The sequence below is a fragment of the Glossina fuscipes genome, unplaced genomic scaffold, assembly GCF_014805625.2.
Source record: "Glossina fuscipes isolate IAEA_lab_2018 unplaced genomic scaffold, Yale_Gfus_2 219, whole genome shotgun sequence".
NCBI classification, from domain to species: domain Eukaryota; kingdom Metazoa; phylum Arthropoda; class Insecta; order Diptera; family Glossinidae; genus Glossina; species Glossina fuscipes.
In genome coordinates this window covers 609,774-623,047 of record NW_023998562.1, presented here as the reverse complement: position 1 = coordinate 623,047, position 13,274 = coordinate 609,774, and the positions used below count along the sequence as shown (strand labels likewise).

Below are 13,274 nucleotides of genomic sequence, written 5' to 3'. Positions count from 1 at the left end.
AATAATATATATATATTTTGTTTTATAATTGTTATATTATATTTATGTGTATTAATGCAAAAATTTTCACACATTGAAATATGGGCGTGTTTGATGGTGATTAGAGACTTGGGCAACAAGGTTTCGAAATTAATAACGAATTTGGAAAAACAAACATCTGTGAGAGGTAGCAACTAATCGGTATTAAATTGAGAAATGGGTGAAGTGGGTAAGGAGATTAGCAACTGATATACATTTGAATGGATGTAGTTTCTACACAAAAAAAATATGCTGCTTGTTCTTTTTCTTGTTATTGTTGTTATTACTATTATTAAAACGCTGCTTGTTGAGGATTAGGCCAACAGCCGTAGCAGTAGGTGGTGGGCGTTTGGTTGTGATTTGGTTTGGTTGTGGCCGAAATTAAAGAAAATTTTGTTTAAGAAGGACAAAGAAAATAGCAAGACAAAGATTGAGAAAGAGAGAGAGAGAGAGAGAGAAATAAAAAGGAGCAGTAATCGTAATAGGAGCACAATTTTTTAAAAGTAAGAAATGCATACAGTATTATTTTGTTTTATTTGAAGGTTTGTGGAGTTGGGGGAGTTTACTTAAATTACGACACATCTTGATCCTCGACATCTTGAATTTGTTCTTTTTGTTCGCCATCACCTGTTAACCAAACAATAAAGTAATATTGAAATAATTAAAACAAATCGTATAAAAAATTTTTAAACAATGACGTTTACCATCGGCTTGCATATCGGACGTCCATAATGTCAGATTATCCCTTAACAGTTGCATAATTAGGGTAGAGTCTTTGTAGCTCTCTTCGCTTAAGGTATCCAATTCGGCAATGGCATCATCAAAAGCTGCTTTCGCCAATCGGCAAGCGCGATCAGGCGAGTTGAGAATTTCATAATAAAATACCTTTAAAATTACCAACAGATGTACTTGAATTCTTTTCATTAAATTACTTCCACTTGAAAATATTACCGAAAAATTAAGAGCCAGCCCCAAACGTATGGGATGTGTCGGCGGCAGATCATTCATGGCAATATCGCTGGCTGCTTTATATGCAATCAATGAATTTTCGGCAGCATCTTTGCGGTCCGAACCGGTAGCGAACTCAGCCAAATAACGATGATAATCTCCTTTCATTTTGTAATAAAATACTTTGCTTTCGCCGGTTGTGGCACATGGAATGAGATGTTTTTCAAGAACATTCAGTATATCCGAACATATTTCGCGTAGTTCTTTTTCTACTTGGCCTCGATAAGTTTTAATCATCTCGAGCTTTTCTTCGGCTCCCTTATTTTCTTCCTTCTGCTCGATGGAAGTAATAATACGCCAAGAGGCACGTCGGGCTCCAATTACATTCTTATAGGCTACCGATAATAAGTTACGCTCCTCAACGGTTAATTCCACATCCATGGAGGCAACCTTTTTCATGGCCTCAACCATTTCTATATAAAACGAATATTAACAATATTAGAACTTAAGAAAAAAATCCGAATAGCAAAGTATACATAATATAATCACACATTTTTTTCCGATTAAAATTTTATTTTATTTTGTTTCCTTCGCCAAACGAATTTTTGCGTACAACCAGCAATACACATTTAATACACAATTTGATACACAACATGGGCTACTTAATGCAAACATAGCAGATATATCCTGCGGCGCCAAGACATCGTCTATATGCTACTTTGCCTCATTGTGAAGTGTTTGGTGTAACTATATACGTTTTGAAATCAACGACAAACTGATGTATGAGGCAAAGAAATTCAAAGAGAAGCATTTTAAAGAAATTTGAAGAAATTTGAACTGACCCCTTAAAGGTAAGCGTGAATTTGTTACGTTAACGATTCAATCATTTCCAAACGTTCAACGATATTTGGAAAGTTGGCAAGAAAATGACAAATCTGGCATACTAATGTAAACGTCAACGGCAAAAGAAACATTGATGTCGGCTACCGGAGGTTGAAATCAGGTGAAATTTTTTAAAACGTCCGTAAAACGTACTATTGCAAAATATGTCGTGGGCCAAAATTAATTCAAGTAAACAGCGAAATAGAGTCTGAGAAAAAAAAAAAAAATCAAGAAACGAGGGCAAACTTTTTGCGGCCGCAATCTACACATTTTAATGCATCCGGCGACATTTACTACCCAACAAGGAAGGGGACAACTTTTTTAAAATAATCACAATTAAAACGTAAAACATGATATTTTATTTCTGACATAGACGACATGAAAAGTTTTTCATTATGGTCATTATGGTTGCAACAGTTAAAATAATCAATAGCCGCTTACAATTGCAAATAAATTAAAACAACAAGGCATCAAGAGAGTTGTTGGCAAAATGCAATAAATACATAGATATCTCCCCGTCTATCTCAGTTCGCTTTTAACTGTAATCAATTCATATGGAAAGAACATTTTCAGTAACACCTACCGACATAAGATTTATAAAAATTGGACACATATACACATTTGGTATAATTGCAAGTTTTGCCTATAGTATGTGAAGAAAGTATGAAATCAATTACAGTAGAAAAAATCCTAATGAACACGAAAATTGACAATGATAAACTAAAAATAAGCACATGAGAATGTCAATGTATGTCTTGTGCTTATCTGAATAACTTCACATCTTTTCCTGGCTTCTAATCAAACTTGGAATGTAAAATTTTTAGAGCTCTATTTTTTGTAATTGTTCAAACATAATGATTACCAAGATAGGTCTGAAGAAAACAAGTTATTTTTCACTGCCTTTAATATTCTCTCTCTCTCTTCTAAAATTCCACAGGTCTTAACTATTTGAAATCCATATTTATTTTGACAAAAAGCAACAAAAATTTCCTTGAACGCGGTACTAGACAAATTAAATGTTTACGCTGTTGGTAAAAATAAATTATTTTGTGGTCTATTGGAGCCATGATTATGCCTTCAAAGTGTCTAAAGAAACAACTTAATTTCGAAACAAAAGAGAATTTGCTATAAAAAATTAACCTCGAAGCCTTAATCTGAAATGGTGTAATTTTTCTACCTTTAGAAGATATTTAAGACATGCTTTGGAGAGATATGTTAAATAAAAACACGCTTATGCTCAAAATGCCCTTTTTGACTCAGAAGCTACAAAATACAGCGGGCTAGATGTTGGTAGATTTGCGCACTGAAGTACAAGAGTGAAAGCACTGGCCGAATGATACCAGCTTCTGCTGTTGCTAATCTTGCAAATTGTTGTTAGTCTTATTACTATTAAAGAAATATTAAGTAAAAATAAAAACGAAAAAATCGCTACTACGTCAATCAATTTAAAGAAAATGGACGTCACGTCGAAGCAAAGCTAGAGAGGAAGCTATTCCATATATACAAACAAATCAAATCAACTGTGCGGGTTTTTTCCGACGATTCCGCCTTCAAGCAGAGAAAGTAATTAACACAACAAATGGTATCTATACGCGTCTCCAGTTCTCACAATTTGAAAAACACTATGTTTAAATGTTTGGAAATGTGGAAAAATTCTTGAAAAAACACCAAAAAACCGACGAAACGGCACCAAGTTAATGATCGATCCTCAAGTAGGTTGCATATTAACTGCCCGTTAAATTGTTGTCTAGCATACATACAAAACAGTATTACTATCTAAAAAACCATTGTTTTCTTAGTTGTTTACATTCTAAATGGATTTTTTTTTTGTAATTCTAGCCTACGGTAACATACGGTATGGAGCAGTTCCTAACTTAATGGTAGGTGTACTGCTGGGATATTTTGTGGGAAAATTTAGTTATCAACAAAGATGCGCAGAGAAAATTATGCTTTTACCTAATTCCCCATATGCAAACATTTATTGGTTTTATATGCAAACTTGGTTAAGATATGGGTTTTTTTCCATTATATATCAATCTTTCATATGTAAAAAAATACCGTTGAGAATAGAGCTAAATCTTTGTCATAAAGACGAACAGAATTATTCATCTGTTCATAGTTTTCTGTATCACAATCTTAGAGAGTAAGTAAATGAGCAAACTTCGAATCTCACAACTTTAGAGAGTAAGTAAATGTTCTTTCATGAAAACACTGTGACAATGCTCGGCTCGGCTAATACCCGCAAAGGAATAACTGTAATAAATGTTTGAAATGTTTATTTTAATTAATGCTATATTCTGAAATAAGCAACCGTGTTATGTTGCAATGCGAATGTGTGCTTACAGGTAAATGCTTCGAAACTCGTTGCACCAATCAATTATTGTTTATATGTATTTCCTTGAATAATTAAAATAACTTTGCCAGACAGGTTAAGAGTTTCCTTAATAACTACAAAAGTATGCTTAAGTATACCGAAGGATAAACTTATTTCTTGTACAATTAAAAAGTCATGCGCATTTCTAATATATGTTTAATCAAATAAAGAGTAACTTTTCAAGCATACTAAGCAGACAAGATTACTAGAACAATCTTCACAATTATAGTTTAATATTATTTGTACATACACACGAAGGTGTATAAGGAAAACTACATTCAACTGCCTTTAACTGGTAAAAAAAGCTATGAAAGCAAACGACGACATGGGCGAGAGTTGTTTGAATAGAACGACAAAACAAGCGGCCTCGAAAAAGAAACACATTCTCCATAAGGAATTTAATTTCCGAACAACGTTAAATATCGGCGAGGAGATGGAGAGCGATGTAACGTGTCAAAGTATATAACAAGCGAGAAAAAGGGGAAAATCAAAACGCGCGCATTTCTCATAATATTTGACAAATTGTATGCCAGTCAATTGCACGGCCAAAAAAAAAGAATTTGCCAGACAAACCAGTAGCAAAAATATAGACATAAATATACAAACGTATTCTCCACCACCGGCCGCTCGTAACGTAAGAACAAACAACATCAACAGACACAAACAAGTATACGATGCTTATATAAAATGTGTAATGAGATGGTGGTTCGTGCAGTAGCTGTAGAGACATCAGCAAACAATAAATTACTGCTTTTTCTTTAGCTATTTTGCTCGAGATCGAGCGAGACAACTCTAATAGCTCAAATCGAACATGACATTATGGTTAAGGAAAAAAGAAGCGTTCAGGCAAACTGCCCACCATACACAATAATATAAATCTCTTCCAGGCCAATTAATTGTTTCGATGCTTTTTATGTAAAATTTGGCGAGAACAACAAAAGCATCAAGCATCTCTAATAATTGTTGCACTTTTTTGTACGTTTCTCCCAAACGCAAAACAAGTGGTGAAGTGTAGTGTACAAGTGACATTAGAAATCTTCATTAATCTGCAGCTTCGCTTTAAAACGCACAGAAGCTTAAGAGTGCATCTGCAACGAGGAAAACAAAGATTTTAAAGATTGCAGCAACAACAACTTGCACTACACATAATTAACTGCAGAGTATGAGTAATGCGAAGAAACCAAATGATTGCCACTTCGCTATAGTTTAAGCAGTACACATCTATTTATAACTCACTTCTAACAAAAACAAGTTGATATTCACTTGAAATAAATTTATGAGAGCTAACCCAAAAACTATAATAAGCTTATGCGATATATGAAAATAATAATTAAAAATTCGATCTCACTAAAGTGCCTTTAAACATTCTACGATATAAATGCGCTATTTATTTATCAGTATAATTAACGTTGGCAACTCTGTTTTCATACATATATCACACATGTATAGTTGCAGCAGTTGTCAACGCGCAGAACAACAACGATCGATTTCATTCATCGATTTTTCGCGCTTGCTATGTCCGATGTCTGTAACAGAAGCAAGTATGTACCACAAGCAACACTCGCACACAACACGCACATACTCATAAGTAAGGAGAGAGTTGCATACTTTAAAAGCAAACTAATTTATTGACTGACTGGCTAGCTATGTGGAAGAGACGAATCAACAAACACTGAGTTAACAAATTTTTAGAAAAGCCTATAGTGGAACTGCTCACGCCAACGTGATGCTAATGAACATTACTATGATGCGCATGAAAGAGCTTAGATTTCGATATAAAAATCGCTAGTCGTTATATATGATTTACACACTAAAAGAAATCACATTTTTACAAATTTTGTTATACTTTTAAACAAAATGAATTAATTGTTAGTTAGAAAAGATTTCTTAACGAAAATGTTGCGCTTATTTTGTTCTTTCATGAAAAAAAAGGAGACGAATTTTAGACACCACCCTAAATGCTTATTGGTAAAATTTTCCACACCCCCGAAAATACCGAATAGAAATCCATTCCTGCCTACATCCATTATTCCAAATTAGCCCCTGTGCCCTTTTCGAATTATAATATTTAAAAAATTTGAAGTAGAAGGCAGACAAACACGTTGGAAATCGCCGGCAAAAGAGATGTGAGACGAGTTTTTGTTGATTTTTCTGTTAATGTCCATCAAATTTGCTCATATCACACTTTAATATGACGCTGACGCATTAGAAAAAGACGCCAGCAGCAAATTCAAGTAGACTTAGACTCGAAACGGCGTCCTTATATTACCCGTTCTTTACTTTACTTTTCAACTACTTTTATCATTTTTTCACTTACCATCGTAACGCTCTGCTTGTTCGGCCAATTTAGCCTTGTAAACATTATTTTCACGTTCGGACATTGTGTAAAAATTATCTCCGAGTGGGTTAGTTCTTTGTGTTTTTTTTTTCTTCTTTTTTGGTTTCCACAAAATTTTATCTAGACAAAGGAAATTGTTGCGGACTCCTTTTAAACACTTATATGTTTTTAATGTTTGATACAGAAGAGTCCACTGATTTATTTCCCAATTTCGGTTCTATTTCTCGTTTAATTTATCAAATTTTTACAACAAATATACACACTTTTTTATATTAGAAGTGAACGATGATTGCCGTAGTCTTTACGCCGCCGCTGCTTTTTTCGATTTGCATAGAATCGTCGTCACACTGTTTTTTCGTTCTTTGTAGCATACTACAATCAATATGGCCGCACCTAAAATAGCTCGACTCTGATTATCTCTTTTGCACCTTTCGTCGAGTAAAGGCAGAATTTTAAATTTTGACAGTTGCCTATTAGTTGTACTTTTCTTGTTGCTTTGTAGTGTGGCTTTTAACTTCTGTGGTTTGTTAACGGAGCTGCCATACCTTTGAGTGGCCGTAAATTACGATATTATTCCGTAATCCGTTAAGTTGCCAGCATACTAGCAAGCTGTCTTTCCAGAAATGAGACAACCGTTTCAGAGATATTTAGGTAGATATCCGGCCGATACAGTTTCAGGGAGCTATTACACAATATGTTATTTGGGATATAAACTCATTTGATCAATGGGGTGTTGAATTAGGCAAACAATTGCCGAAAAGGTTTGAGCCCGAATTGACACATAAAGAATTGATATTTCATCATGATTCTTCCACAAATGGCCTGATGAACTTCGTTAAATCCAATTGGTCATTTTAATTATTGCCCGCTCAAGTAAGTTAATTTCAAATTGTTATTTAACAATACAAACTATATGAAATTCGTGATTATGATGAAAAATCCAAAAAACCACCTGAGTGACCGAGTTGGCAAATCAGCTGCTCGATGCCCGTGTTCAATCTTTCAAGATAAATTTTAACAGATGTGTCCCTTTGTAAATTGCTTTATTATACATTTAAAATACATAATTAATATATATATAAATATATATATATATATATATATAAAAGAAATTGTTATTCTTTTTAATGGTTTCCTGATTGTTTTCGATTCTTTTTCCTTGACTTGGTCGCCTTGTTTTCATGTATTTAGTGTTTTGGAAAATACGCGAACTGAACTTATTTAATTTTACAAGTTAGCCTAAAAGTAAACCGCCATAATTTTTTTTTATTATCAAATTAAACAAAACAGTAGCTAAATTATTCTTGCAATTACAGAAAGAACGTAATACTCTATGCTAATTACAGAGCGAACTTAATACTCTATGCTAATTATAGAGCGAACGTAATAGTCTATGCTATTTACAGAAAAAAGGTAATACTCTATTCCAATTACAGAGCGAACACTCTATGCTAATTTGAAAATGGGAGCAATATAACAACAGAGCGAACGTAATACTCTATGCTAATTTACAGAAATAACGTAATACTCTATACTAATTTGCAAAGCCGTCGGCAAAAGTCCTCCATTATTTATTAACAATAAACTCTAGAGCACAGGGCTGTTATTTTAGGTAAAACGATACAAAAAAATTCAATTGTTAATAATTAGTATTTAATTGTTAAAAGTTAATAATTAGTATTTAATACTCGAAGTTTATTGTATTTATTGTATTGTATTTATTTATTGTATTTATTTTATTATTGGACAGCTTAACAGACTGAATGACGTTACCATTTAAGTTGTTAAGTTTAGCATTTAACCATTTAACAGAGCTGCCATTTTTTGACTATTTTTTTTTATTTATTACAAGCAACTCTGCCTTTTAACAGGGAATTTAGCGAAGGCTTCGTTTAATTTGATAATAAAAATAAATAAATTCTATGGCTATATCGTATATACGGCATGCTCGTAACGAAGAAAAGGACTTTGGTCTGCCTTTTGTGCTGTCCATCCAGTGAAAAATTTTGCTTTTACCAGTTCGGTTGGTTAGTGCATACTGAAGAAAACGAAGAACGGTATTATGAAAATAAAGAGCAAAGAATTATGAGACTTAAAATAAAAACTTCAAGGGAATGGGAAATGAAATAATCAAAGCAAACCATAGATTAAACTATGCGCATTATAAACGAATACAAAAATTCGACAAACATTCTATAAAAAAGCAACATCCCTGCACTGTACATACTTGATATTACTAAATAGAAGAAGAAGAATCTTTGCAGAGGGTTGTAATTTTCGATTTTATTCCAATCCATTACCATTCTGCAAGACGCAAACCTACATATACAGATATCAAGTGCTTAACACGGTGTTTGTAAAGTGTGGTCTCGATACATCTCGATTTCAAAAAATCGAATACGTGTATTTTCGTAGTTAATTTTTGCTTATATTTTTTACTTTATTAGGAACAGAAGATTCAACCAACTTTGAGAAAAGATAAATTAGTCGTACTTTTTAATGAAAATTAATTTTGTGAAATAACCACACGACTTCACATAGAAGCCATCACGAAATGATTGTGTATAAGAAAGAGGAAGAATGATGGGAAATTAATATATATAATAAATTGTTACCGTCTACAAACCACCCGACAATGCTAATAACAAATGAGTTGATGATGGCGGGATATATTCCATACATTTGGTTTGTGTTTTGATCAGCTGATTGGCTAACTTGTGGCTTGTGTTTGTATCATTACAAGTTGTCGTTTGCATCATTATAAAAATGAAAGCATTGAATGATTTTTTATTTTCTTAATCGCACATTACCAATATGAATTCAGGTGGTTGGATACATAATTTTGCGGTTACTGATCACCAAACTCATAAGGGAGGATATACTGTTTACAAGATTACTTCAATTGCAAGTTTTCCTAGCAAAAAAATTTTTTAGCTTCCTACAATTGATTTATTTTGTTATGTTTTATTTTTTAGGTATTTCCTCGTTCTGAGCCTAAAGCATTGACTTGTTTATTTGTGTGGAAACGTTTTCATGACGTAAAGCGCCTGCATCGCGAACTGAAAAAATGGCAAAAGGGTTTAACTGGACAGCTTCCTGAACCTGCAGATGCAGACTGCAGTTACTTTAAACGGTTCGATGCTGATGTTATACAAAAGCGAAAAGAGTACATATTAAAATTACTAGATTTTGTCGCATTGCATCCGCCGCTTTACAAATGTCACGCTTTTGCTCAATTTTTTAGTGAAGTAACTTCTTCAAAACCTCAGTGTAGAAGACGTATACCTACTATCCAGCCGAAGCAAAATGTAAACGTAAACAAAATTCAATCCGCTATTGATATAGAAGATATGCGATACATAGGAATTGGGGCGGAAGTCAAAACAAAAGCAGATAACGCTTATTTTGATAATACAAGAAATAAAGCTAAAAATACTGACGATAACGATGTCAGTATTGAAAAGATTAGTGGGACGTCATGTCTTACGTCTATGGCTTCCATAGAAAGCGATGATAGTGATTATATATACGAAGCAGCTCTGGTATTAAGTCACGCTGTAAAAGCTGAAGTCAACCATGAGTATTCAGACGCCTATACCCTTTATAAACGGGGCGTAGATTTTTTATTAGCGGGTTCTAAAGATGATAACAATAAGGAGCGTAAATTTATAGCCAAATCCAAAATAATTAAATATTTAGCAAGGGCAGATGATATAAAAGAGAAATTCTTAAATCCTAATAGAACTGTCAGCTGGCCATCATTGGGAAATGTACAATTAACTATTGACGTAGGCGGCAGTGCCGATGTTAACACAAAAAGCTATTATCTAGAGAGGCCGTGGAATCATGTAGCCAAGTATAAGGTATTAGGCGTGTTGGGTGAGAAGGTATTACTTGTGCAATGTATAACTGAAATGCAGAAACCGCAGTACGTAATGAAAGGTATAGAGAAGCCGTCAAGTAATTCGCCGACACAAAGTATCTTTTTACCACAACAAATACGAAATATGGTAGACTTAGTAGCTTTCTTCCAAAACGAGCAGAAAATCTTCCTTTTACTTAAAGTTGCTCAAGGAGGGCGATTGTTGGATTATATTCACAATTATGAAAGTAATTGTAAAAAATCAGAAAGCATGGATAAACTATTTCCGGAACTAAATAATGAAAATATTCAAAATAACCGAAGAGATGAGGAAAATGGAAATTCTTCCATGGAGATAGAAGACATAGTTAAAAATTCTAAACAGTTGTTAAAATCAGTTGCCCATACTTTAAATACTTTAAAAGAAAGCGTGGATAAAGCAGGTGATTCGCAGCTAGCACCAGCAATTAAAAATCATGGCGACGAACCTTTAAACATTCAAAACAACAAATTGCTTAGATTGCCTGAAGCTTCAATTAAACAATGGGCTCGAGAGCTCTTAATTGCTATACATAGCCTGCATGAGAAGGGCATTATTTTAGGGTAATTTTCAAACTAGTTTCAAAATAGAGATAAATAATTTTTTAAGTAATATTTCATTTCAGAGACCTGCATAGTAATAACATATTGTTAGGCGATAAGGGACAGCTGTTGTTAACGTATTTCTATCAAAACGAAAGCCTGTGCTCTAACAGCTATGTACACAAGGCCGTGAATTCAGTTGCTTTGGGTGGACATTTTGTAGCACCTGAGCGGTCTTTGAGTTTTAAATCGGATTGGTGGAGTTATGGTATTATACTCTACGAAATACTGCTTGGGCTGGTGAGTAGCATATACATAATTTGTATTTTTTTTTTACCGCTAATCTTGATACAAACAATTATACGGAAAGCTGGGCCTGATGTAAATGTTTCCAAGCGACAAATCGACACACTAATTACACTACTTCGCAATTTTTGCGATGTAATATCGTTTTGTGCTTGCTTATAGTATCAACAGTTGATTCCTCCTCGCATAAGAATTCTGCTGTTCCTTTAGGGGTGCGGCAAGGATGTTGTCTATGTAATGCTTATTATTCCGCATTTAAATCGGTGCAGGCTTTTTCCTATAATTAGCAATTTACTTTTTAGCCTAACACGTTCACCCATGCCCTACATGTTCGATCTGATGAAGATTTTCCCCTTGTCCGACAAACCAGGTCAAATATGTGAAGTAACAATGTAATATTTTTCGTATTTGTTGTTTAGAGGATTCGATAAACGTTCTTTGAAAATCGTAAAAAAATACTCTAATCTACGTTTTAATATATTAAATTAAAGCCTATTACTGTGTTTTGAAATAATTGAAAAAAAAAAAAAAAACGAAAACCAAACACTACAAAGAAACAAAATGCAAGGGAAATTAACTGTTATTGAACATATTTAGAACGAGTTTACGACAATTAAAAATTCATTATTTCCTTTTAGCCTTTTAAATATGCTCATCCGGGACAAATAGATATGTACAGTTCAATTCAATATCCAGAGAATGTAGAAGTAAGCGAATCAGCGCAGGATTTGTTGGAGAAACTTTTAGATAAAACTCCTGAGGAACGCATCGATTATGAACAAATAAAAAATCATAAATTCTTTGAAGGAACAAATTGGCAGGAAATGGCAAATTATTTGCAGTAGTGAAATGTATTTATTTTTTTATGTATATATTTCGAAGGATTTTTTGTTTTTATTTTTATAATTATGTTCGGCGTTTTGTTGAATATAAATTAACAATAATTGAAAATATAATCATTAAACTGTAATTACTTTTGCAAGGAAGTGTGTGTTTTCATTAATATTAGTCAATTAATTAGAAAACTAGTTTTTTAGTTACGTTTTTCTTTTTGGAGAAAAGATAGCTTAACTATATGAATATGTCTTTTAAAAGAAATAAATATTCTGATGTAAATTAGAGAAATCTTAAACTCTATTATATACACACGAGCTCTAACGATGCGATATTTTTTATTTTTAAATAAAAATAAATTATTGTCATTACAGAACAGTTTGATGTTTTTTTATATTTTTATCATATTTAAATATAATTAATTAAGGCACAAACGGAATGCAGCTTTATTTAATTTATATATATATATACAATTTGTTCTTAGATGGTATTACTTAAAACTTAATAATAATTATTATTAGCGAGTACGCCACAATCGAGTGCATACGTCAATAGTGATGAGAATTGGCTTTATAGTAAACCTTTGTATAACATTATGAATTAAGCAACGATTTCGCATGCTGGCGCCTTTGCATTCATGTTCCTCTTTTCATTTCACCAAAGAGGGTCATAAATAATTGAAATATACAAAGCGTAACTTTCGATTTGTTATTGAAGGGTTTCGTTCTGCTTAGTCCTTCAAGCAATTTTGTCGAGTCGCACTCATTAACGAGAATGGAAATAAATATGCTCCCATGATATAAATGATTTTTTATTGATTGCATCACTTCTACGAGCAGTGCAAAATTTATCGGACAGTTATGTCGAAAAAGCAATAAAAACGCCGAGCAAGTTGATGAAGCTGCACATCAAGCGCATTTAATGCAACAGATACTGGAAAAGCAAAAGGAAACAGTACAAGAAACGAGCGCTAAGGAATTCTTTCGAATCGCAAGAATTAACAACAATTGCGCCAGTGATCAATTATTAATTATTAATACTGTCGTTGTTAAATAAATTTGTATTCATTGTGATTGCCGGATCTGGTTCTAAAATGAGTTTAAGGCCGATTATTAGATACCATGCTCCAC

General features: G+C 33.2%; 2 protein-coding genes across 4 annotated transcripts; one reads left to right on the top strand and one right to left on the bottom strand.

The window, feature by feature from the left end:
- Positions 1 to 58: 58 nt before the first annotated feature.
- Positions 59 to 6,901, bottom strand: LOC119642138 (14-3-3 protein epsilon). 2 transcript variants are annotated; one of them, XR_005247957.1, is made up of 5 exons: positions 6,540 to 6,901; positions 970 to 1,439; positions 723 to 903; positions 537 to 645; positions 59 to 318 (listed from the first exon to the last, which is right to left on the bottom strand). XR_005247957.1 is itself a non-coding variant. In XM_038041128.1 (4 exons), the coding sequence occupies exons 1-4, from the start codon at positions 6,601 to 6,603 to the stop codon at positions 590 to 592; spliced, it is 771 nt and encodes a 256-aa protein (XP_037897056.1). In that variant the 5' UTR covers positions 6,604 to 6,901; the 3' UTR covers positions 59 to 589. The 2 variants fall into 2 exon arrangements, 1 of the variants encoding a protein (XP_037897056.1); XM_038041128.1 differs by having other exon boundaries at positions 59 to 645.
- Positions 6,902 to 8,963: 2,062 nt separating this feature from the next.
- On the top strand, positions 8,964 to 12,296 carry LOC119642120 (ribosomal protein S6 kinase delta-1). Of its 2 annotated transcripts, XM_038041105.1 has the most exons (5): positions 8,964 to 9,464; positions 9,536 to 9,726; positions 9,805 to 11,025; positions 11,088 to 11,304; positions 11,949 to 12,296. In XM_038041105.1, exons 1-5 carry the CDS (start codon positions 9,375 to 9,377, stop codon positions 12,153 to 12,155), a joined length of 1,926 nt encoding a protein of 641 aa, XP_037897033.1. In that variant the 5' UTR covers positions 8,964 to 9,374; the 3' UTR covers positions 12,156 to 12,296. The 2 variants fall into 2 exon arrangements, with proteins under 2 accessions (XP_037897033.1, XP_037897032.1); XM_038041104.1 differs by having other exon boundaries at positions 8,968 to 9,464; positions 9,536 to 11,025.
- Positions 12,297 to 13,274: the final 978 nt, after the last annotated feature.

What these genes read in the sequence shown, in the direction of transcription:
- LOC119642138 (XM_038041128.1), bottom strand. Translation starts at nt 6,603, where the DNA reads ATGTCCGAACGTGAAAATAATGTTTACAAGGCTAAATTGGCCGAACAA. An exon ending in ACAAGCAGAGCGTTACGATG is followed by an intron (nt 1,440 to 6,539) that starts GTAAGTGAAAAA and finishes CGTTTTATATAG; the next exon opens with AAATGGTTGAGGCCATGAAA. An exon ending in GGCTGGCTCTTAATTTTTCG is followed by an intron (nt 904 to 969) that starts GTAATATTTTCA and finishes GTAATTTTAAAG; the next exon opens with GTATTTTATTATGAAATTCT.
- LOC119642120 (XM_038041104.1), top strand. Translation starts at nt 9,375, where the DNA reads ATGAATTCAGGTGGTTGGATACATAATTTTGCGGTTACTGATCACCAA. An exon ending in TTTACAAGATTACTTCAATT is followed by an intron (nt 9,465 to 9,535) that starts GCAAGTTTTCCT and finishes TTTATTTTTTAG; the next exon opens with GTATTTCCTCGTTCTGAGCC. An exon ending in ACGAAATACTGCTTGGGCTG is followed by an intron (nt 11,305 to 11,948) that starts GTGAGTAGCATA and finishes ATTTCCTTTTAG; the next exon opens with CCTTTTAAATATGCTCATCC.